The sequence below is a fragment of the Terrapene carolina genome, unplaced genomic scaffold, assembly GCF_002925995.2.
Source record: "Terrapene carolina triunguis isolate 2854851 unplaced genomic scaffold, T_m_triunguis-2.0 Scaffold210, whole genome shotgun sequence".
NCBI lineage: Eukaryota > Metazoa > Chordata > Testudines > Emydidae > Terrapene > Terrapene triunguis.
In genome coordinates, this window is record NW_020664561.1 from 7,162,897 (window position 1) to 7,185,742 (window position 22,846).

Genomic DNA, 22,846 nt, shown 5'->3' on the forward strand with positions numbered 1-22,846 from the left:
GAAATCGATCTAAGATACGCAACTTCAGCTACAAGAATAGCGTAGCTGAAGTCGACGTATCTTAGATCCACTTAGATTGACTTACTTCGCGTCCTCGCGGCGCGGGATCGACGGCCGCCGCTCCACCGTCGACTCTGCTTCCGCCTCTCACCCTGGTGGAGCTCCGGAGTCGATGGGGAGCGCGTTCGGGGATCGATGTATCGTGTCTAGACGAGATCTGATACATCGATCCCCGATAGATCGATCACTACCTGCTGACCCGGCGGGTAGTGTAGACGTACCCTTAGGCAACCTGGGTTGTATTCCCAGCTCTGCCACTGAACTGCTGGGTGACCTTGGGTAAGTCATGATACTGCCCTGTGCCTCAGTTTCCCCATCTGTAATATAGGCCTAATGATACTGACCTCCTTTGTGAAGCATTCCAAGATCTATGGATGCCCCAGCTCTGTGATATGACAGTGTTGCAGGTCAGGATTGAGGTGCATTGGCAGAACTGGGTTTGGGGTGAATGTGAGTTGATTAATACACAGCCCTTCAAATTGACTTTCCAACTAGCTTCCGCTTTGTGTCACACTTATGTTTTGCCTTTGAATATAAAATACTATATATGTTCAGCAGGTTGGTTTTGCTTGCAAGAAATACACCAGTGTTTGCAACAAAAGAAACTATTTATTTGGAATATGCATTACCAGTACAAATCAGGAGACTGTAAAACCTACACCTTGTTAGTAACATTATAGAACATAAAAGTTTCAGTTGGGGTCAAAAAGACATAGGCCTTTGTCTTTACAGAAGCAGAAAAGCTTAAAGTTTCAAAACCAAGTCACAGCAGAGTCTTTTTAGGTTTTATAATTGGAATCCATTAGGAAAAAAAAAAAAAAAAAGCAAAGCAAAGCAAAAACAATTCAGAACAACTGGAACATCTTTACAAGAAGAAAAGGGTTTGCAATGAGAATTTTTTTTAAAAAAAACCCCTGCAATGTCTGATTTATATTTTAATAATTATAACACTAACATGAGTGTGAAAGCAAAAGTATTCTAGGAAGCTTCAAGATAAAAAGCAAAAACAACCAGTGATGTGAAAAGTTGAGGGTTTTTTTTTGGACCTCTTTAAAAGAAAAAAAAGGTTTAATGGTTTTATAAACCTCTCTCCTTGAAGTGTGACCTTTAACTGTATCATTTTCAGGAGGTAACTGGAGTTTTATTTTCCTTTATCATGCTAACTACGTCTGCCTTCCAAATACAGCCCTCTGGTTCTACAAACAGTTATACACGTGCTTAACTTTCTGCATGGGAGGTGGCCCAGTAAAATCAGTCGCCTCCTCCTGATGTGTGTAAATTTAAGCATATGTGTAAGTGGTCACAGGATCGGAGGCCACAGGCCCAGCTCTTACTCATCTCCAAACTTCCTGTCCAGTTCACGCACTGACGAAAGTGTGTTCTACCTTCGCGTCTGATCCAAAGCCCACTGGAGGTACGTGGAATTCTTTTGCTAGGACAGTCATACTGGTCCAGACCCACGATCTGTATAATCCAGTATCCTGTCTCCAACAGTGGCAAGCAAAGGATGCTTCAGAGGACGGTGCAAGAAACTCCACAATAGGCAGATGTGGGGCGACCTCCCTCCCTCCCCCCGGCCTAGGAAGGGCTCATCCTGAGCCTAATAGAGATTGGTTTAATCCCTGAAACAGGAGTTTTTTCTCTCCCTTCCAATACTCTTTATTAGCATTGTAACTCTAGATATCCTTGTTATCCATATAAATCTTCAACTCCTTTTTGAATCTTGCTATATTCTTGGCCTCGGTGACATCGTGTGGCAATGAGTTCCAATCTAATTGCACGCTGTGTGAAAAAGTATTTCCATTGACGTCAGTAGGCTTTGGATGAGGTCCTGAGTTTAGATCAGGCGATGAGGAAATGGGGAAGCTTCTCAATACACAATAGAGAGAAAAAAAACTCCATACCAATTCTAACAAGGTGATCAGAAGAGGAGGATCCATTTATTCAAAATATTGATGTAGTCTATGGTAACGGCCAAAGTTCTGGAGTGATATTTTTGTAAACATCAGTGTTTTGGGCCAGTGCTTTTAGACCTGATCCGAAGTTCACTGGAGCCTTTCATTGGCTTTAATGAGGTTTGGATCAAGCCCTAAGAGAAGCAGCAAGTTTTTGCTGGGATCAATCATGAAAAGGAAAGCAAACCCCTATCATTTGATAGTGCTCAGAATTATAGACAGAAAGAAACTGCCAGCTGCGCTGTGAAAGGCTGGGCCTGCTACAATTTGAAAGGGTTGAGCTCAGAGACTAAGTCTTGCATTTCACAGGGGCCCTGATTCAGGAAAGCATTTAAGTATGAAGTCCATCCCTATTCAGCAAAGCAGTTCAGCCTGGGATTTTCAACAGCACCTAAGACAGAGATGCAACGGGATCTGGGTGCTGAACAACCTTAAATTCCTTTGAAACATCCTAACGTTTAGCAAGTGCTTAACTTTCACCATGTGCTCAGTTGACCGTAACTGCACTTAAGCACATGCTGAAAAGCTTTGCTAAGTAGGTGTGGTTTGGGGTCCATAGCTAAATCTTGCCCCTGCAAGTGCTCATCCCTTTGCTGAAGCACTCAGCACCTAGCAGGATGAGTGTCTTGGCCCACACCATGGCACTTAGGCCCAGCTCTACAAAGGTATTTAGGCTCATAACTTCCACTGAACTTGAGCAAGCAAGCCCAAGATCAGCAATGTTTGAATTTTCAGGGAGGGGGAACAGGGTGAAGTCCTTTCAGAGCAGATCTGAATCCATGAGAAAAATCAAACCAAAAAATGGATTTTTGCCAATTAAGCTTTTCACATCACCTTGAATATACATCAAAAGTGGAGGAAGGGAAGTTTACAAGGCCATAGTCCTGGACAATTTAAAAATAATAATCATAATCATCATCATCATAATTGCCCCTGAAAGGAAAAAAACAGGAACGCAAAACAAAAAGAAAACGTAATTAACTGGGTCTCAACGTTAATAAACATAAAGTGTTAGAATGTACCTATTATGCTCACTATTCCAACCATTTTTTTTTTAAAGTTTTACAAAATGAATTACTGTCACTTTTTAAACATTGTGTAAGAGGAAATGAGTGTGCACAACTCTACAGTTTTCTAGCATTCTTGAACTAATTCACAAATGCGAGAAAATTAAAAACAAAATAAAATTAAAAAAACATGGAAAAAAACCAAACCAAAAGAGAAGATGAATGTAGGTAGTTTGGTGTTATAAACTATACAGGAATGAAGCGCTTTTTGCCACAGAAAGAACTGGAGTGGAAATTCTTCCCCGTTCACTTTTGCGTGCTATGAGGGTCATTTTAAAATTTTTTTTATTATAAACACTATTAAATTCAGACTGCTTTTTTGGTTTTTTTCCTTTATCTGAATATACAAGAACATTCATTATCAAATGTTCATTATCATCAATGCTACAAAGAACAAGACACAAATCGCAAGAAACAATGGAAAATGTTAATAAAGCTGAAAGAATCATCAAGGTTTTTTTTTTTATTTTTATTTTTTTAAAATTTTTTTTAAATTTTCTGCAGGTTTTTTTGTTTTTGTTTTTTTTATTTTTGTTTCATTTTGTTTTTTTTTGTTTTTTGGTATCGAAGTTAGGATTTTCTGGGCAGAAAAAAGAAAAAAAATTCAAAGTTTGTGAGAAAAAGGCAACCGACCAGTCAGCAACAACAACAAATGTAAAAGGAATGAAAAAGGAAACCGAAAAACGTGACGCATTAAATACCATAAAGGAGTCAATGTCATGCCGTGGGGAATGGGAGAATGAGAGGGAGATAACTGTAGGGAGGATAAATGCAGCTCCAGCTAACTGCTTCCGAGGACTGGTCCCTGCTACACTGGAGGTGGATGGCACGCAATTCGATTCTCAAGCAGACCAGGGATCGCCAGGGGCAGGCTGCTTTATGTTGGCATGGCTTTAAATCTGTTTATCAAATGATTCATTTTCAAGAGGTACCATCACAGCTGGCTCTGCAGACGGCCCTTGCACCTACATGGAGGCCTCTTCATTTCACTGAGGCCCCATGCAGGCAGTGGGGTGTGTGTGGGGGGTCCACCTGTTTAGAGCCAGTCACAGGATCTGGACCACAGACCCCACTCCAACAAAGCACTTAAGCACATGCTGAACTGTAAGCCCATAAGCACTCCCATTTGTCAACTGAAATCACTGACTTCAACAGGACTGGTCACATGCTTCAAGTTAAGCATGTGCTTAAGTTCTTGGATAGACCAAGGCCCTAGGCTGTGATGTAGCCAAGACACCATATTGGGAGAACATCTGGGAGGTGATTTGGTGTTTGTGTATCACCTAGCTACAAGGTGAGAGAGAATACGTGATGGTGGGATGCAGTATAAAAGCTTTATAGACACAGGTGTGGGATGGGACGCCGCTCGACTGGCAGCGTCATGCGCTATCCCAGTCAGTCCAAGGATAGCACGCTGCCCCATCATGTGTCCTATACATGCTGGGTAGGAATGGTCTAGACAATTTTTAAATGCTTAGGACCAAATGGGGCAATTTACTCCCACTGGTGAGTAGTTACAACCATGAATAACAATAAACTAGAATGCAGGGACTACTTGTGGGAGTAACTGCTTACCATTGTGGGTAAAGTGGGGGGGGGAAGGGCCCTCACATGTTGGACCTTAATTGGGACTATTTTTTGTATCCCTCCACCTCTAAACATGGGTGTCTCAGCACCACAGCTGACTGGAAAATTGTAGGAAGAAAGCGAGAGAATTTGTTGGTCATTTTTTGTCCAAGTTTCTAAAAAGCTTTGAATCCAACTGTACAAGACTCGGGGGCGGGAGGGAGATCTAAGTATCTACATTTTAGAAACCTACACAATCCAGCCAAATTAGCTTATCTATTTAAAAAATAGGCACAAATTTCAAAGCCAATACATTGGAGCCTCCCAGGGTTATTAGCAAGTGTTGTACATCCTGTTGGTAAGTTGGGACCTTCCCATTTCAACAGAATCATGCTCCCAATTCTAGCTTTTGCAGGGGCTCAGTATCTCAAGGCCATAAACTCTTGCGGGACTGTTTATTGCCCGTGTCTGGCCTCAAACCAATCTACATTTTTGTCAGTGGAGGGATGGCTATTTTTCTGGCAGAGCTTTGATTTAAAATGGTGGCTACTTGAAGCAGCTCAATAATTGCACTACACTAATACTGGAATTGGTAGAAAAAAAGCCAGTGGAGGTCAGTGGCCAGAGTGCAGGTGATATGCTCAAAGGTGCATGGATAGATACTGATGATCACATGGCTCTGCAATTTAGCACATTTAGCAATTTATGCATAATTAACCCCCACACAGAGATCCTCTTAAGACTTAGACTTTGAGACACTCTCACACATGCCTAGCTTGATGCTTCTGAGATCAATGGGACCACTGCACATATGTGTTTTCAGGCTCAGGGCTGTAGTTCGTAAAAGAGAAGATGGGGCATATTTTCATAACATCTCGCCCATTAAAGGCAACAATTCCCTCCCACTGCACAAGCAGCACTTTAAATGCAGGCTGCCCTCCTGCCCAGGAGGGCTTGCCGCCAGAGCTGCCCTGCTTTATGTTCACCCATTTGAAATGCCACCCTCACACCAGAGAGGCCTCCAGCTGAAGACAAAGATCAATCTATTTTAACTCTGTTGCAAAAGTTACTGTTGGCTGCATTCTTCCCTCCTTATCTCATTTTGTTTTGTTAGTGTGCAATGGAACGTTCCACCAGGAATAAACCCCGACTCCTTCTTGGCCAATCAGGAGCCCCTCCTCCCTACAGCTGACCAAGCGCTGCAGGAGAACCAACCCTGGGAGCAAACCCTCCTGCTACAAAATGCTGAAAGATCCTGGGTGCCGATTGGCTGGGTGGAATGTTACATGATTTATTTTAGTACTTATCATGTCACATCTTAGATTCACAAAAAGGTGCGGGACTGAAACTAGCCCCTTAATTTGAAAGAAATCCCCAAACTAGAAAATTATTTAGTTTATGGGGCATTTTCCCCCCTGACAAAAACAGACCAGGTTTATTAATAGCTACTGAAAGTATCCAGTCCATTCAACTTATGTATTGACTGTGTGCACCCATCTCTCCCCTCACCCTTCAGTCTTCACTGCTCATCTGCTTGGCTATAAGGAACATTCATGCCTGCTAATTCACAGGATGCTATCTGAACACCTTTTACGGGCTAAATTGTACCAATGGGTACATGAGCCTGTTTCTCACTGTAACTGCAGAAGGGGCACCCCAGAGCCCATCCAGCTCCCCAGCAGGTAGGCATGCACACCCCCTCAGAACACAACACGGGCCAGGCCTGGCTTGCTTTTCAAACCCAGTGCAACGCTCTCAGTGCTAACAACATAAGTGTCATGCAAATCGGCCCCATCAATTGCTCATCGGTGTTTCTGCAGTGCTTTGATTGGGTAAAACTATGAGTGCTAAGTGTTAGCATTACAGATGCCCACAGTTTCTCACTCACTGCTCTCTGCTGTTTCCTTCCTAGAAGTACCATGATGCAAAGAATATTGGCTATTTTTGGTTCCTTCGCACACTGGCAAATGCCATGTGTGTTTGCTGCAGAGCTGAACGGCTGGTGTTTGGGGTCTGAGGCAAAGTACAGTGGCAGAGGGAAGGGTTAGCGTTTGCTGTTTACACCTGTTTGCAAGCACAATGTCCTGGTACCTTTTGAAAGCAAGGAGAGCCCCAGCAGAGGGGTTTTGCTCCCTTTTCCTACACGCCTGGCAGCACTGGGAATGCATTTATCCGCCCTGTCACTGGAAATGCCCCGGGGGTGACTCACTGAGGTTTTGGGATCGCTTCGGAACAGGAAAGCGTCCTGTTAGCTCTGTCCCCAGAATCAGAAGAGTGGTGAAGCAGCAGCAGAAGAGAGAGCGGATGTGAAGTATTCCTGCTAAGAGGTAGTGTGAGCGCAAGAGAAGCTGAAGGAGGTGGGTTGCCTGTTAGCAAAGGAGTGAGGTAAATTTTGGCTCCTCAAAACACCAGCATGGAAATGGACAGATGCTTTTGTTGTTGTTGTTGGTTTTTTTCCCCCCCCTCTTTAAATTCTTCTAACTGTTGAAAATATCCTTCAGGGAGAAGGTTGGGGCGGGAGTGGTGGCGAGGGGAGAGGTGGCTTCTGCCCAGAAAAGAAAGGGAAAAAAGAGTATAAAGAAGTGTCCAGATTGGCTGAAAAAAGCATCCCGACAAAGAGAAGAGAAGGCGACTCTTGTTGTGTTTAGCCGATTGGTTCCACCTCCAGTCTGACTGCTTCAGTGTCAGGAGAGCACCCTCCCCTCCCACCCCCGGCCCTGAGTGGGGCTGGGGTCAGCCAGGGATGCGATTTGCTGGGAGATCAGTTGGAGGTATCAGAGTGGACGCTGCCAGGGCCTTCTGTGGGGGAAGTCACTGATGAGGGGGTAGTAGCATCTTGCCAACCTCCATTAGCCTGAGGGAAACAAAGAGCTCAGTCAGTCGCTTTATATCAACAGGACGGCCAAACCCAACGTTCCCTTCTCCCCTACCCCCGGCTGGCTCCTACCATGCTCTAGCCACTTCGCACATGCTGTTGTTGCCAAGCAGCTCCATATTACTGGAGACAGAGGGCCCGGCTCATCTTCAGGCACCTCAGTACCTTTAAAAATCTGTCCCTCAGCCCCTTGGTACCTCAGTCCTGCCCCAGGGGGCAACCTGCCCTGAACACCACCTCACAGGCAGACTCCATCCCCACCATTGGCTTTGCTGACCGGAGGCTGCTTCCACTTGCCCGTATTTGCTCAGTACAGCCCCTCCAAGCACAGCCACAGACTTGCCTCCCCACCCTGTGCAGCACCTGAGGTGAAAGCAGACTTTGAATGACTGCGTGCCACAACCTCGTGCTGCACGGGGCCGGGGGATGGTGATACCCCCAAATTAGGGCTGGTCAACATTTGTCTGTCAAAACCAGAAAACTGGGGTTTCGACTAAACCACCATTTTCACGGAAAGCACTTCTCTCAACATTTTTTGGTCAAAACCCAGAAAACGTTCAGTCCAAACCCAAACATTGTCAAATTTTGGGTGAAAAGTTGAAACTTTCCAACCCAAACATTTTGGGCGTGTCTATGCTGGCAAAACTTGGACATCTGGCCTGGTGCAGCTCAAAGCAGAGCGAGACGCTGTATCTCTGCCCGGTTTATACTATTATGATTATTTGTATTAGTCTAGTGTCTAGAAACTCCAGTCCTGGAGCCCTTTGTGCTAGGCGTTGTACACACACACACACACACACACACACACACACACACACACACACACACACACACACCCACACACACACACACACACACACACACACACACACACACACACACACACACACACACACACACACACAGGAGCAGCGCCCAGTACTGATGTGGGTCGGACGCCTGCAGGTATAGACACACTTTTTGTGACTGGCTGGCCATCCAAGCAAATCGCCTTCGACTAGGAGGCGGGCTTTGTCTCTCCTCTGTACCTGAAATACACCAGCACATCCCATTGGATGCAGAATCTGATGGGATGGGGTTTGGCAGAGGTGGAGTGCCCTGAGCCATTGCTCCACCTCCCCCTTATCTGGCTCGAACCGTTTCATCACTACCCGCCCAACGGATTGTACTTTCTTTTGTGTGGGTTGCAAAGTTGCCACATACTGCGTGATTTTTCCTATGTAGGAGACATTTTTCAGCCATCAAGTGCCACAGTAAAACTGTCCCTTCATGCATGCGTCCCTGGGTGTGAAACGAAGCCATACACTGAGTTTAAGCTGATGTGGCTTGGAGTGACTCATGGAGCTGGCAGATTCAAGCTGAACTCTAAGGAGGGCTCCAGAAAGCTGGGAGTCGAAGAGCAGCATGTTTCAGGGAAGCAAGAGATGCTTGCGAGTCTGGGGAGGCAGCGTGGTGGCAGCAGCTCTCTCTAGGGACTGTTGAGCTGGCCCTTTTCACCTGCGTGAAATTTGCTTTCAAGTTTTTATCATGGTTGCATCATCATCTAGATGCCATCTTAGGATACGGGGTAAGAGGCCAGATTAAATTCCTGGTTCTGCTAATAGCCTGCTGGCTCCATGGGATACACATGCAAGGTGATACCTGGAATAGACAGAGGCACCCTCTGAACATGTAAAGAAAAAATCCCAAGCATTCCGAGGTCATTTTGGGGCAGGCACGGCTGCACAGACATGCGCTTTCCATTGGGGAGTGAGGGGAGCTGCCGGGCACCACCAAGCAGGATCAGTATAATCTTGAAATTACATGCAAATTACATTTTAAAATCGGGTTAGACAAACACCTGTCAGGGATGGTCTAGATAATACTTAGTCCTGCCTCAGTGCAGGGGACTGGACTAGAAGACCTTTTCGGATCTGTTCCAGGCCTTATGATTCTATGCTGGCTTTCCAGTCATACTGAAAGACTGTCCCGCATGGAGGGGCTGCATGGCGTAGGGGGTCAGGAATGAAAAATGGATCTCTTCAGTGGTACCGCCTTGATCACCAGTTAAATACCACTCAGGTGGCAGTGACTAAAAGCTGTCACTCTCTGATGGATCTTTGACATCTTTGAGGTTTGGACCCCACCATCCAGTTTCTAATGGTCAAGTGTCCATGTCAGAAAACCCAGCACCACCATCGAGGGTCTAAAGTGCTTCTCCCCAACACCTCACAGAACCAGGTATCCCCATACACAGGGACAACAGAAAACATGTCACGCTTCCCAAGGCGAGGGTCTCATGGGCCCCCACAGAAACTCTCCTTGTGCTGCGTCAGGGAGTCACAACCCCAGCTCTCACACCACCTCTCCCTGGGCAGCCTTGGGCTCACCTGGCCAGCTTTGAAAGGGGGATAACAAAGCCTGCCTGCCTCGCAGGGATGTTGGGGGTGGGGATCAGCTAATGCTTCGAAAGATGAAAAGCACCATACTGCTAAGAGTTACGGACTAGCACTGACCAGCCCCCGGCTAACAGCTTCAGCTGAGAAACCAGAGACTCAAGAAAGGCCATGGAAACAGGGTTCCCCTCTCGCCCACCAGACTGGCCCTTCCAGTTGAGGCATGTTGGCATGGCCACGTGGAGAGAACCTGCCCGCGCTTGTCCTCTTCTGGGGTTAACCAGAGGACTCGGCCTGCCTGGCCCCTATTACCAGCACCGAATAGCCTAAGGTGCTATAATGGAGACCTGCTCCTGGGCTGATGCTCCGCCATGCCAGGAAAAAGAGACAGAGAGAGCTAGGATGGCAGAAGGGGGAAGTAGCGTGACCGGAGGAGCTGGGTGCACATCGTGTACGGTAACTACCACGCCAAGGATGTGAGGCTGGGTCTTGCTAATGGGCAGCAGTATGAAAGCAGGGAAAGCTGGGAGGAGACAGGGCCCTGACAAAGGGGCTGAGAACCCCTTGGGGAGGAAGAGTATTCTAGACATGAAATTGCTCAGGTCTCTTGTGCCGTTCAAAGGCCAATGGGGTTGTGATCTCTATGGTGAGCACACTCTCAGGAGTAAGCGCCCCCAATCCAGGCTGGCCTAGGGGGCCTCAGGAAATCCCTTTCTATGCAGGAACCAACCCCAGAAAAGGGGCCCTCTGGCTGAACTGGCCCCAGGATCCCAGCGAAACTCTGGCTGGCCAGCAGGACGTGAGCTGTGTCTGATGCTGTGGAATTTGGGATGCTGGCTGACTTTCCTTATTGCCACGTCAACACCCAGGGTAATCCCCCGCCTGGCTTTCCTGCGGGTTATTAAGTAGAATAAAAACCACTAACAAGCCACCTCTGAGTGCTCGTTTGTCTTAAAGTGCAATTACCATCTGGGAAAGGACTTTGTGCAATGACCTCCTGGGTTTCTGGATTTATTCTCTCTCAGTGACTCCACAACAAATTCACCCTGTTGGCGAGCAGGAAAACCCCATTGTTCTGTGGGCTGGCACCACAAACGCCACGGTCTCTCTGTTCCTTCCATCAGCAGCCCCAGGGATGCCACAGTCACAGGTTGGCCCACGATCCTGCTGGCTGTTTGCAAAGCAGAGTGGGGCTCTCCCAACTGTATCCCAGGCTGTGGAGTGTGTCTCTCTTAGGGAGATGATGGATAAAGACATGGTGCTTTTCTAGCCACTGCCACATCATTAGAGTGGGGAAGAGGGACCTGCTACACTACAGGAGACTATGGTAGGAGGAGACGGGGAACAGAACGTTACCAGCCATTCCTTGGCTGCTGCCTCTCTCCCCTAGCTGCCTGGCCCCTTTGGAGAGAAGCAGATGTGCACACAGCCTCCTTACCTCGCTCTGACATTGATTCGATGCTACTTTAATTAATCCTTCCAAATTCCTGCCAGCGCCCAAGTCGGTGGCAGCCGCTGTCCTGTTTACGATATGCCTGAGCCATCTCTCTCTCGCCTCTCCTCCTCTGCACCTACCTCCGTACTTCTCCGCTGACGCAGAGAATCCATCACTGCCTGTGACAGCCCGAGCTAGCCTGGTCCTGTATGAAAGTCTCATTTGCAGCCCAGAAATACGATGGGGTGCCCCAAAGCGGCTGATGTCAGCACCAAGCGTGTGTGTCTGCAAACTGGCCATATGCCGTTACCACAGCTACCGTGGGCAGAGGTGGGTGGGGTGTGCCTGATTCCCTGCCTAAATCCCTCCAGCAATGGCACGGCTGGGGAGAAATGATCCTAACAGGAGGAAATGCCCCGCAGCCACCAAACACGGGGGATGCATCAGCAGTGTAGGCTACAGAAAGGAGGGACAAACCCAGCCAGACAAACAGCAGCAGCCAAGCTACTCTGTATCAATTGCTACAACAGGCTGTCCATGAAAGAACAGTTTTGTGCAGAAGCAGAATACACAGACACACACACACACACACACACACACAGCGCACGCACACACACACACACACACTCTGAATACAAAGCCTGTGCGCTCAGACACACTCAGATGGCATACATGTGCGTACCTATACTAGAGCCAGATGAAAATTTTCAGCCAAAACTCCCCTGCCCCAAATATGCAGATTCGGGTCGATGGAAACATTTTGTGGATTTGTGTTGAATTTGCTGAATTGTTTCAGTTACACCAAAATTCCCAACAAAAACAAAATTTCGATTTTAGTGTTTTCTAAATGAAACAGCTTGATTTTTGGACTTGAAACAACTTTTTTGTTTCAAATTTTACTTCAGTTTTATTTTAAAAAAGGTTAAACTCAGGAAAGAAACAAAATATAAAATTTTCATTTCGGGTCAACCCAAAATGAATTGTTTTAATTTTATTTTTCAGTTCAAACAAAAAAAATATCCCTATTCACACAGCTCTAATAGATACTTCCACATGCATATACAGCCTATGGCAGACATTCACTTTGTGTACACATATGCACACACGCACAACGTAGAGGCCTTGTATACAAACACTTGCAGTCACACTACACTCATACATACATTGACACACACACTCAGCTTAAGACAGCTGCTTACACCCTGTGTACACATTCATATATAGACTCACCTGCGGTCACATTGTATACATATACCACACACACACACACACACGCCTCCTCTGCCTGCGGACACCCATCCTCACACTGTGCACACACAACACATACACCTATCGACACAAATGCCCAAGGTCAGACAGTAAGCAGGCACCCGCAGTCACTTTTGTCCATACACCACACACAGGGACAGACACACATTGCTGATGGCTTCATGGAAGACACAGCATACGCCCTTACACATCTCTGACCATTGCAAGAGGCAGCAATTATCACAGATTATCAGCCCGACAATGACAGGCTGTGTAAAGAGAGACACTGAGCCAACTCTGCTGCCCGGAGACTGGCATACTCAAGTACACTTAGGACATGAATAGCAATTTACGTGCCATCACTGAGGCAAAACCACAATGGCTCTTTTGGCAGCCTCTTATTTTGAAGCCTGTTATTTGTTGGCGTTACAAGCTATAATCACAACAGCAACTTTCAAAACCCTTATCTTCCGTGACGCACCAAATCTATTTCAGAGCCGTAATTGCTATGTCACCAGAGAGTTTGCTGTTTAATGCACTCAAATGCCATTTAGTGTTTGCAGGGTCATTACGGCTATCAGAAAGGGGGAGCGGGGGGGGGGGGGGGGGTGTTCAGAACAGACCTGCCGTTCCTGTTGTGCCTAACTATTTTAAAGGGTTTTTTTTATTCCATCCACTGATGAAACGAGAGAAAATCGTTCAGACAACGAATGCGGTGCTTGGCTATTTGGCTGGTTGGGAAGCCCCCATTTTACTCATGACCAGTAATAGCCTTTATTTCTTGGTAGAAGAAAGAGCTCTTGCCCCCGGGCAGCCTCATAGAGAAGCCCAAGAAAATGTTGATTCATTTTAGGTGCTGTGGCCTTTGGCTATAGCCCGTTTGGTGAGTTATCACCCAGTTGGCTAGCTGTGCCCCCCACCCTGATTGGGAAATGCTGCACCATGATGCGGCTGGTGCCCAGCGACATCAATGGAAAGATGCCCATTGACTTCCATGGAAACTGGATCAAGGCACATGGGATCCAGTGTGCTACAGGTGATGTTTCTCCAGAACTCTGAGCCACTAGCACTGGCAAGTTTGGCTCCAAGGAAGCCCATTAAAACAGTGCCCATTTCAGTCTCACCTTGCATTTGAAAGGATCTCAAAATGCCTTAGACTAGATGGACGGGGTTCTCCAAAGGGTCCCACAATGGCCATACTCTGCTCTCATTGACAGCTGCAGTAAAAGCCTCAGTGGCTTCCCCAGGAGCAGAGTTAGGCTATCGCTGACTGCTTCTGGGAATCCCGTAGTGCGCGCACACACACACACACACACACACACACACACACACACACCATGGACTTAAGGTTGCTCATTGGGTTTTCTCCCAACAACGCAAACTCTAAAAAGCGAGGAAATCACAAGTTCAGACAACAGTTACAGCCAAAGGAATATCAGTCTCCAAGCATTAGTCTAGGTGACCAGGGTACGTCCCTACCCCATCCTCTAAAGCGCGCACAGCCCCATAATCTGTGTCTAGACTCACCCCCTTCCTGGGGGTTGGCTACAGTGGCATCAATCTCAGCCTAAGCTTCCTCCCTGAGTGTTTCCCTCCGGACCTCATCTATCCTTGCTCTTGCCTCCTTTATTATTATTTACTGCTCACATGCAAAGATACAATCCCCTCCCTGGCGAGCTTACAGTCTAAGGCAAGGGTGGCCAACCTGAGCTTGAGAAAGAGCCAGAATTTACCAATGTACATTGCCAAAGAGCCACAGTAATACATCAGCAGCCCCCCCGCCCACCACCTCCTGCTCGCCGGCAGCCCCGCTGATCAGCACCTCCCCCTCCCTCCTGCCCGCCGCGATCAGCTGTTTCGCAGTGTACAGGGGGCTCTGGGATGGAGTGGGGAGGAGCAAGGGTGTAGCAGGCTCAGGGGAAGGGGCGGGAGCCTTGGGGTAAGGGGTGGAGTGGGGGCAGGGCCTGGGGTTGAGCAGTGGAAAGTTGGCACCTGTAGCTCCAACCCCGGAGTCAGCACCTATGCAAGGAGCTGCATATTAATTTCTGAAGAGCCACATGCAGCTCCGGAGCCAAAGGTTAGCCACCCCTAGCCTAAGGAGACAGAAGGCATACAACGTGTATAAAGAGAACGCAACACACACACACACACTCTCTCTCTCTGCTGGTTTCCCCTTATATTCCTGATGGAGTTGACAAGCCACACTCGCCTTGATGAGCCAGCCAGTCAGCCATTCAGCAGCCTTACACCGGGGACCATAGCAATGCTACACCCTTGTTTTCACCATTCAAGATCCATCTCCTGAAGTCTCACGCTGCTGCCAGGAGACCTGGACCCTTTGTTAGCTGCTGAGTTTCAGTGTCCTGACTGAGGTCCATGATCACCCCTTGGGGCCTCAGGGGGCATGAATGTACCCCCATCTCTCCCCAGTACAACTGATAAGAGCAGTGTGCACCCCGAGTGGGCCCTCTTGCCCCCTTGTCTATAGGGGGTTGCAGCACCCGGTAAATCTGGGAGTTGCCATGGGAGCAGGTGACCCGAATGGCTCCTGCTATCTGCAATGGCTCAGCTGTGAGGAAGCTCCCTGTACTAGCATGTGGGCGTACCTCACAGGCACTAGGCAAAGTGCTGTCCCGACATGTCCTTCTATCTGCATGAGCCCTCCACAGCCCTGATTACCCCAGACCTCATGGCCTCAGATAGCTCATATCTCCCCCACAACTCTAGCCTCCTACATGACACACACACTGTGGGAGAGACAAGTGGTTCCCCTTGTATTTTTGGCGAATGCCTTTTTTTGGCTCTCCCCTTGCAGTGCCCAAGGCCCTCTGTCAGCCTGACTGCCCCTCCAGTTCAGGATGCAGCTTTGGCGGTGATGATCTCAGCAACGGAATCACCTCCAGATATTCTCCTGGCTGCTGCGCCATCTTCACCAGTCTGGAGGGCTGGGCCTGGCGTTCCCATGTCTACGTCCTCACAGGCACGCTATCAAGCCCTATTATTTGGATCTTGGGTTCGGGCCAATGATCTGCCCACTCCATACACTCGGCTGCCCTCTGGGCACAATCTCAGAGTTGCTGATGATTATTCTCTTCCAATTGGGCCAAGATAGTAGCTACCTGCCCCTGGCAGAAGCATCTTGTGCAGAGCTCAGTACACAGCACATGTGCCTCTGCCATCAGAGCCAAAGACTCCTCTCCCAATGGGGACAGCAGCCATCTTCTGGTCCTAGTGCTTGTGCCCAGAGGGGCTGAGTTTGGCTGGTCCCCTGGCAGTACACATGGGTTAATAAGTCTCTGAAGTGGCTGTTTCTGGAGCTGCTGCTGCACCTTCATGAACTACAACAAGAATGGTTGTTCTCAGCCTGGGCCTCCTGCTGGGCTTGTCACTGCAAGGCTGCAATTGGAGCTCACTCTTATTCCTCTGCCATTTCAGTACGTCATTGTCTTCTTTCTTGCCTTGTGCAGAGGGTGTCCAGGCTCCCCACTTCTGGGATCAAATGGGATGGGGCTGAGTCCCTACCCTGACCTCGACAAGGCTGACAGACCTGGAGTAAGCTTCCAAACTCACTGCCTGCCTGGGGCTGAGCTTAACTTGAAGGCTCAAAAGAAAAAAAACCCACTACCACAACTGAGCCCTCCGCTGAAGCTTTCTCAACTGGTCTGGTTGTCTCTTTAAGGCTTTTCTCCAGCACTGCCTCTATCCTGGCTTCCTAGCTCCTCCCCGCACAGAGTGCAGTTAATGAGCACATGGACTCAACGAACAGCCTTACAGAGGGTCTAAACCCTGATAACAGGGTGGGTTCACAGTCATGGCCAAGCATCTCTCAGAACCACCCAGGGTCCAGCCACTCCAGCGCACTGCCACCCTCCCCATCACAGTCACACTCCGTTCAGCAAGTCTGTCCCCTGGAGAGCTGAACCTCACCCTATCCCGCCAGCCTTAACTTTTAACCTTCCAGCGCCACATTTACTCTCTATTACCATAATCAAATTACAATCTCAGCATCCCCATATACCAGCCACCAGACAGAGAAAGAATCCAAAGTTGATTACAAGTGAATCAACGTTTCCTACCTTATCAAAACTACAAATTTCTAATCAATATCTTCCTCACAGCCTTAAAAACCAATCAAATGCATGCTGCTAAATAAAGCCATACACAAATATTATTTAAATGCGCACACACACAGTGTCTTTACATATATTCATAACATTATATAAGGAAATAAGCTAACAGGTCATGGGTCAGGTTGTGCATTGCGGTGTGATTTTCAGTTCTTTGACTTGTGTACCAACGTTGCATTTAGACAGGGTCTTTAGTGTGTTGCTCCGATTGAGTACTGTGATGGGCTTGGGCTAATGCTTGGAGACTGGGTATTGTACAGAGTGGGCATATTGCCCTAATTTAGGATTCCTCTGTTTTTTAGTGTTTGTGGTGCTGTGGTGAAATACACTTGGGCAACCTTAACACTAAGTTTTTTGTGGGGGAATTTCCTAGTTTTGTTTTGTTTTTTAAACAATTAATCTATTTAAGCATGAGGGGCCAAACCCAGGGCCAGAGACTAGGTGAGGAGCTGGAGAGGTAGAGCGGTGAAGTACATCTCAAATAATCATATCTCCTCTTCTTAAAACTTTGCACAGCCAGCAATGAGAGTTTTAACCAGTGTGGCTACTTCATCCATCTGCCACGCAAAGCTTTTCATGGGAAACAGGAGGAACCTGGCCTATAATCTTTAGACATCTAGCTGGAGAAACTTTAGCATCAGCCGAAGATGTTGCTATGGGAAGCATAAAGATTTTTAAGAGTAGATATGATTGTTTCCCTGCCCGTGCAGTTGCCTTAAGCTCCACTCCTTAGCCAGCTCCACTCCTGATGCATCCCCTGCTCTAAATCCTAGGAGGCACCTTGTTCCCCACATCAACTGTCTCTAGTCCGCTGCCCCACATGGTTTTCTTCATGAAGATTTTGCGTCCTAAAGACATAAGGGTGGGGTTTTCCAACGTGCTCAGCGTTGGCCTAATTCTGCCTCCATTGAAGACAGTAGTGAAACGTCCCTTGATTTTGTGAGGAGCAAAATCACGCCAAGCCGAACACCTTTGAAAATCCCACCTGAAAAGTGCTGGGTTCATAGTTTACCAGTAGAAAACGGGAGTGCCAGGGGACAGCAGTGGTCAGTGAGCACTGGACTGGGAAGGCCTGGTGACAGAGCGGCATGTGCAAAGGGGCTTTCGGAGGTCATCAAAGGGGCTGCAATAGCAGCTCCCTTCCAGCACAGTTTAGGATGCAGAAAGGAGGCATCTATGCCGCAAAAAACCAGCTTGTGGCTGCGAGTCTCAAAGCCCAGGTCAGCTGACTTGGCCTTAAGCTATGGGGCTAAAAATAGCAGTGTAGACATTCTTGCTCAGGCTGGGCTCTGAGACCCACCCACTCACCAGGATTCAGAGCCCGAGCCAGAATGTCTACACTGCTCTTTTTAGCCCTGTAGCACAAGCCCGAGTCAGTTGACCTGGGATCTGAGACTCGTTGCTGCCGAGTTTTACTTTTATTTTTTGCAGTATAGACATTCCCAGAGAGACCACAGAAGAGCAGCTCTTCTCCCGCCAACTTCCTAATGTCCAGGACTGCAGCTCAGGGAATGAGTCTTTGCCCACAGCTCAGCTACCAAAGCACTTATTTGTGGAACTAGCCGAGCCATACAGTGAAGGATGCTTTCCTCACAATGGATGCATCCTTTGACGAAGGCTGCTGTCTTTGTCAGCTTCCCAGAATTGCCTCCTCCTGCCAAAAAGCATCACACAACCTGTGGAGTGCTGAAAGCAGTTTATGCAAAAATACACCACGATATTGACCAAAACAACCATAGGACAAACATTGCAGAGTAAACAGACATGGCTGTGAGCAAGAGTGGTTATAAGACAAAAATTTGCACATGAAGGTACTTTCCAAATAAAATGCATATTTGGTTTTGGAATCATCTATCAGTAAGTCTGTCCAATTTGATTTGCTAGAGGGAGCCGAAAAAAAGTGTAGGCTCGCAAATAAAATTTCAAAAGGGGTGGCTTAAAACTCGTTGGCTAATTAACCGACTGATTTGTATCCTTGCAGGGAACTCATTCTGAACTGACAGAGTTGGGGAACATGGTGTTAATAAAACACAGCCAATCCTGGCTTTAAATGCAAAAAGGTCAACATTGTGTTAACTATGAATCTGCTATAGAACCTTCATAAAACCACACACATCCAGTTCTGTCCTGCATGAAATTTCCTATCATGCACAGTGAATTCCACTGCAGAACATTTAGTTCTGCCAAAAAGAAGCTCCTTTCTTGCAGGATGGGATTTTCATAGGAGGCTGTGGGAGTTACGCAACCAACTCTCACTGGAATTCACTGCCATTTGGGCTCCGAAATCCTTCATGTTCCTTTGAAAATCCCAGCCTTGAGGCCACAAGAGTGCATGTCTGGATGTTTGTATCCATGCACACACAGGTTATAGTGACAGACAGATACCCGCCATTGAAATGCATCTCTCTCTGGGGTGGAGGGTGACAGCTGTTCAAGGCAGCACAGAAATACTATGCAGCAGTTGTTATGAAAGGGCAGGGAAGAATAGTGTCTCAAACTGAACTTGTACCTGGGAGCTTGGGGAGACGGAGTATAGGTATCCAAGCCGGCGTTTGGCCATAACACGACATTTAACTGACCTATACTCAGGATCTCCCAGGCCAGAGTTTTGTAGTCGCTAGCCCACATGGGGAGAGCGCTACAGGAAGCAGGTCAGAAATCTACCCAGCTCCCCAGTGTGTGTGTGTGTGTGTGTGTGTGTGTGTGTGTGTGTGTGTGAGGGGGAGTGCCCACACTGCACCCTCCCTGTGGCTGCTGCAGTCTGCTCCATGTGGCACAGCAGGCCAGCTCCACAGGGTGACTGGCACCCTCGGGGCACGTGGAAGAAGTGGCCCCTACATTTGTGAGTGCAGGGACTGGTGCCTTTGCAAGGTGTGGGAAGGGCTTGTCGCACCCACCCTCCTGCACTCACAGGCTGAGGACAAAGACAACCCACCCCTTCGTGGCCACCAGCAGCGAAATTGTGAACATCTCGCGAGCGTCACAGCACCCCCGGCTCAGTACTAAAAGGGGAACGTGCCATCTACTGAATGACCAGGATTCCTGGCTCCCCATGAAGAGGGCACTGTGCACTGCCATTGCTCACAGCCAGCGAGTCGCTCACTGGAATGGTTTAACGGAGAAAAGCTATGCCGGGGCTTTATGGACTGGAGTGTTGGTCTCTCTCCCCCTGACTGCTCCTTGGGAATGCCATGGCACCAACCCAAGAATGCTCTGGGTTAGGAGTGCCAGTGACAACGTAGGATCCATGCCTGTATTTTTGCCTGAGATAGTATTTTGCGTTTTGCTTGCCTGTTGGATTTTTTGACACACTTATATTCTTAGTAATATGTGTAAACAAAGGATAAAGACACTGTGTATGTTGCTTCTGCCTAACCAGATGGGTTTGTCAGTATAATGGGAACACATAAGAGAAGTTAAAGTGTTACTGGTCATGGTGGGCGTATAATATATGAGCACACTTTAAGACTGCCTCAACTCCTATCTCAAGGCAAGGTCAAGCAACCAGTCGGGAGGGGCAAAGGCAGATTGGGGGGAAGGTATAAAACACTAAAAGGCCAAAGAAATGCCTGCTCCTGATCATAGCACAACCTCACTCCTTACCCCTCCCATGGGGTACAAAAGGGGTGGGACAAAGACCCCAGACCCACAACCTCCAAAAACGGAACATGACCATAAGCGATGGGACTGTGGGCATGCATTTCAGATATAATTATGCCTGCTCAGGAAGGGGGGATGGGACACTGGGAAACCAGGCTCTGCAGCATCAGAGTTATGGTATACATGCTTGCTGGAAACTAACCCCAATAAACATTGCATTGCCTGCACTTCGCACTTCTGCTTTCTGTCTGCATGACAAGAACCAGGGGAGAGGGTGAAGGGAAAGCCCTCTAACACTCTGCACTTGCCACGCCGAGATCTCCGCAGAGTGATGAACTCACCCGAGGCAGTCCCCTCCTCTGACAAACGAGTCGTAGGAAGTGTGGCCAGAAGTGGCCTCAAATGGCTGAGGGCCTCGCTCTGTGGGTGCCTAGTTGGCAGGTAGGGCCCTCAACTGGGAAGTGGGAGACCCAAGTTCAAGTGATTCAGTACAGAGATTTGAGCCTGGGTCTCGCACATCCCAGGGGGAGGGACTGAACCTGGTGGCTAGGCTGGGGTTGCACTCGCGCCACCTGTGAAACCTTCTCAAGGGCATTTCCGTTGAACCTGATACGTTCCTGCGCAACGTTTTGGTTCCGACAAAAGGGCATTTTCCGATGGAAAAAGTTTTGTGGCGCATTTTTTGATCAGCGTCCCCGTGTCAGACCCGCAAAGCCTGGCTTTCGCGTTCGTCAGCGGGAGAAGTGGCTGCTCAGCACCCTGTGAAATGTTGGCCATAGCCACTTTGCCACACCAGTGGCAAAGCCAAGAACAGAACCCAAGAGTTTGGATCCCCAGCCCGGAGTCCTTGTCACAGACCCAGCAGCTCCACCCTGACACGCTGGGTCCCAGCTCTAGGTGCGAGAGGGCCATTCACGCTTCATGGGCCATTCAGTCGCTGGCCCCTCTGCTGCGACTGCCAACCAGGGGGCCAGTCCGTGTGATTTGTGTGTGTGTCATGGACATGTGGCCACAGCCTGACAAACAACTCACCGCTGGCACTAGTTAACCCTCTTGCTGGCATGTAAACACCCCTCCCTCTCAGCCCTAGACATGGCCCCCCAGCTCAGGGGAGGTGAGGGGGGACTGGGGAGGAAGGCTGCCTGGCTGCATGGTTTTCTTATCTACCTGCTTTTTGACCCAAATTGGTCCCAGAACAGAGGTGCTCCAGCACTCATAGTCCCCCATGTCCATGAACAACTCTAGAAGTCCAGCTCCTAGCACCCTAGAATCCTGGGCACTTCTGGGTCCCAACCCTGCGACTCAGGCCTATCTCTACATTACCCTAATATTTACATTTTTGTCCTCGCCCCTTCTAGGCTGTGTCTTACCAGGGTTCAGACCTTGCACCACTTCCTGACCAATCCCGTTCACTTTACGAGTCAAAAGGTGACTCTTGATTGCAACAGCTGGGGATGCTAACTCCACCTGGGATACACAAATCCAGCTGTTTGCTCTCTGCCTCAGACAGCAAACACAGGCAATAAAGATCTTTCGGTTGGGTCGGAGCTGATAAGGCTGTTCACAATGCACCGGGCAGAAGGGAATCCAGCTATTTTAGCTCTGCAGAGCTAAAAGAAGCAACCATTTGGGATTTGTCAGTAACGCAGCAACTCTGACTACAAGACACACTGGGCGCCGATCTATGGCATACACAGAGGCCCTTTTGGCTCTGTCTTGCCTACAACCACATTTTAAGACTGAGCATCCACCAGGAGACATGATGCCAAGGCAGTGACGGCAGAGGTTGAAAGACCACGGTGGGAAACTTCCTTAGTTGCATTTGTCATCAAACTATGCAGTGACAGAGCTGGGCAACACTCTTCAGATTATTCAGCCCCAGCACCCAAGATCTCTGCAAGATCAACGTAGTCTTGACCCCCTGCCGCAAATGGGATCTTCAGTGGCATGAATCCCACCTGGGTTTTAACACATCCATCTCGGAGTGCTTCCAGTGATGGTTTAAGCTGTCACCGGCAATGAATGGTCTCCTGTGTTGCTGGTAACTTTCCCCTAGACACTCCTACCTGCAGAGTGGCGGACTGTGTGGCCTATTCACTCAGCTGTTCTCACTGTTGTGGGCAGTATCGTTACTCTGGCAGCTGGGAATTCTGCGCTGATGTGAAATGTAACTGGGTCCAGTCGAGCTCTGCTGGAGTGTGGCTACAAGCCCCAGCCTGGTGGCTCGCTCTCCCTGTAGTCTGAGCTGGACACGGTGTTCTTCTCCACTTCCTCTCTTAAAATTGCTGCGGAGTGGTAAACACCCGTCAGAGGTGGCTGTGTTTCAGTGGTGGGGGAAAGGGCTTCCTGCAGAGACAGTTTGTCGAGCACTTTGGGATCCTCTGGGATGAAAGGAGGTATAGAAATTATGTGATAATAAATGCTACGTATAGCAGTGTACTGTCAGGGATGGAAGAGACACAAAGAATTCAGGTTGGGGGGAGCCTCAGACAGAGACACACACAGAAAGACGCTTTCTCAACCTGCTGCTTGTTTGCA

The 22,846-nt window shown here is 48.3% G+C and overlaps 1 protein-coding gene across 5 annotated transcripts in view; it reads right to left on the reverse strand.

The window, feature by feature from the left end:
• Positions 1–7,107: 7,107 nt before the first annotated feature.
• The window catches only part of LOC112107409 (pre-B-cell leukemia transcription factor 1), a 238,168-nt gene continuing 222,429 nt past the window's right edge, over positions 7,108–22,846 (reverse strand). For 2 of the 5 annotated variants that reach the window (XM_026655441.1, XM_026655440.1), the window contains exon 9: positions 7,108–7,502. In XM_026655441.1, the coding sequence (XP_026511226.1) occupies positions 7,410–7,502 (93 nt within the window). In that variant the 3' untranslated portion in view covers positions 7,108–7,409. The remainder of the gene's footprint in view (positions 7,503–22,846) is intronic. The other 3 variants (XM_026655444.1, XM_026655442.1, XM_026655443.1) reach the window with 2 other exon arrangements.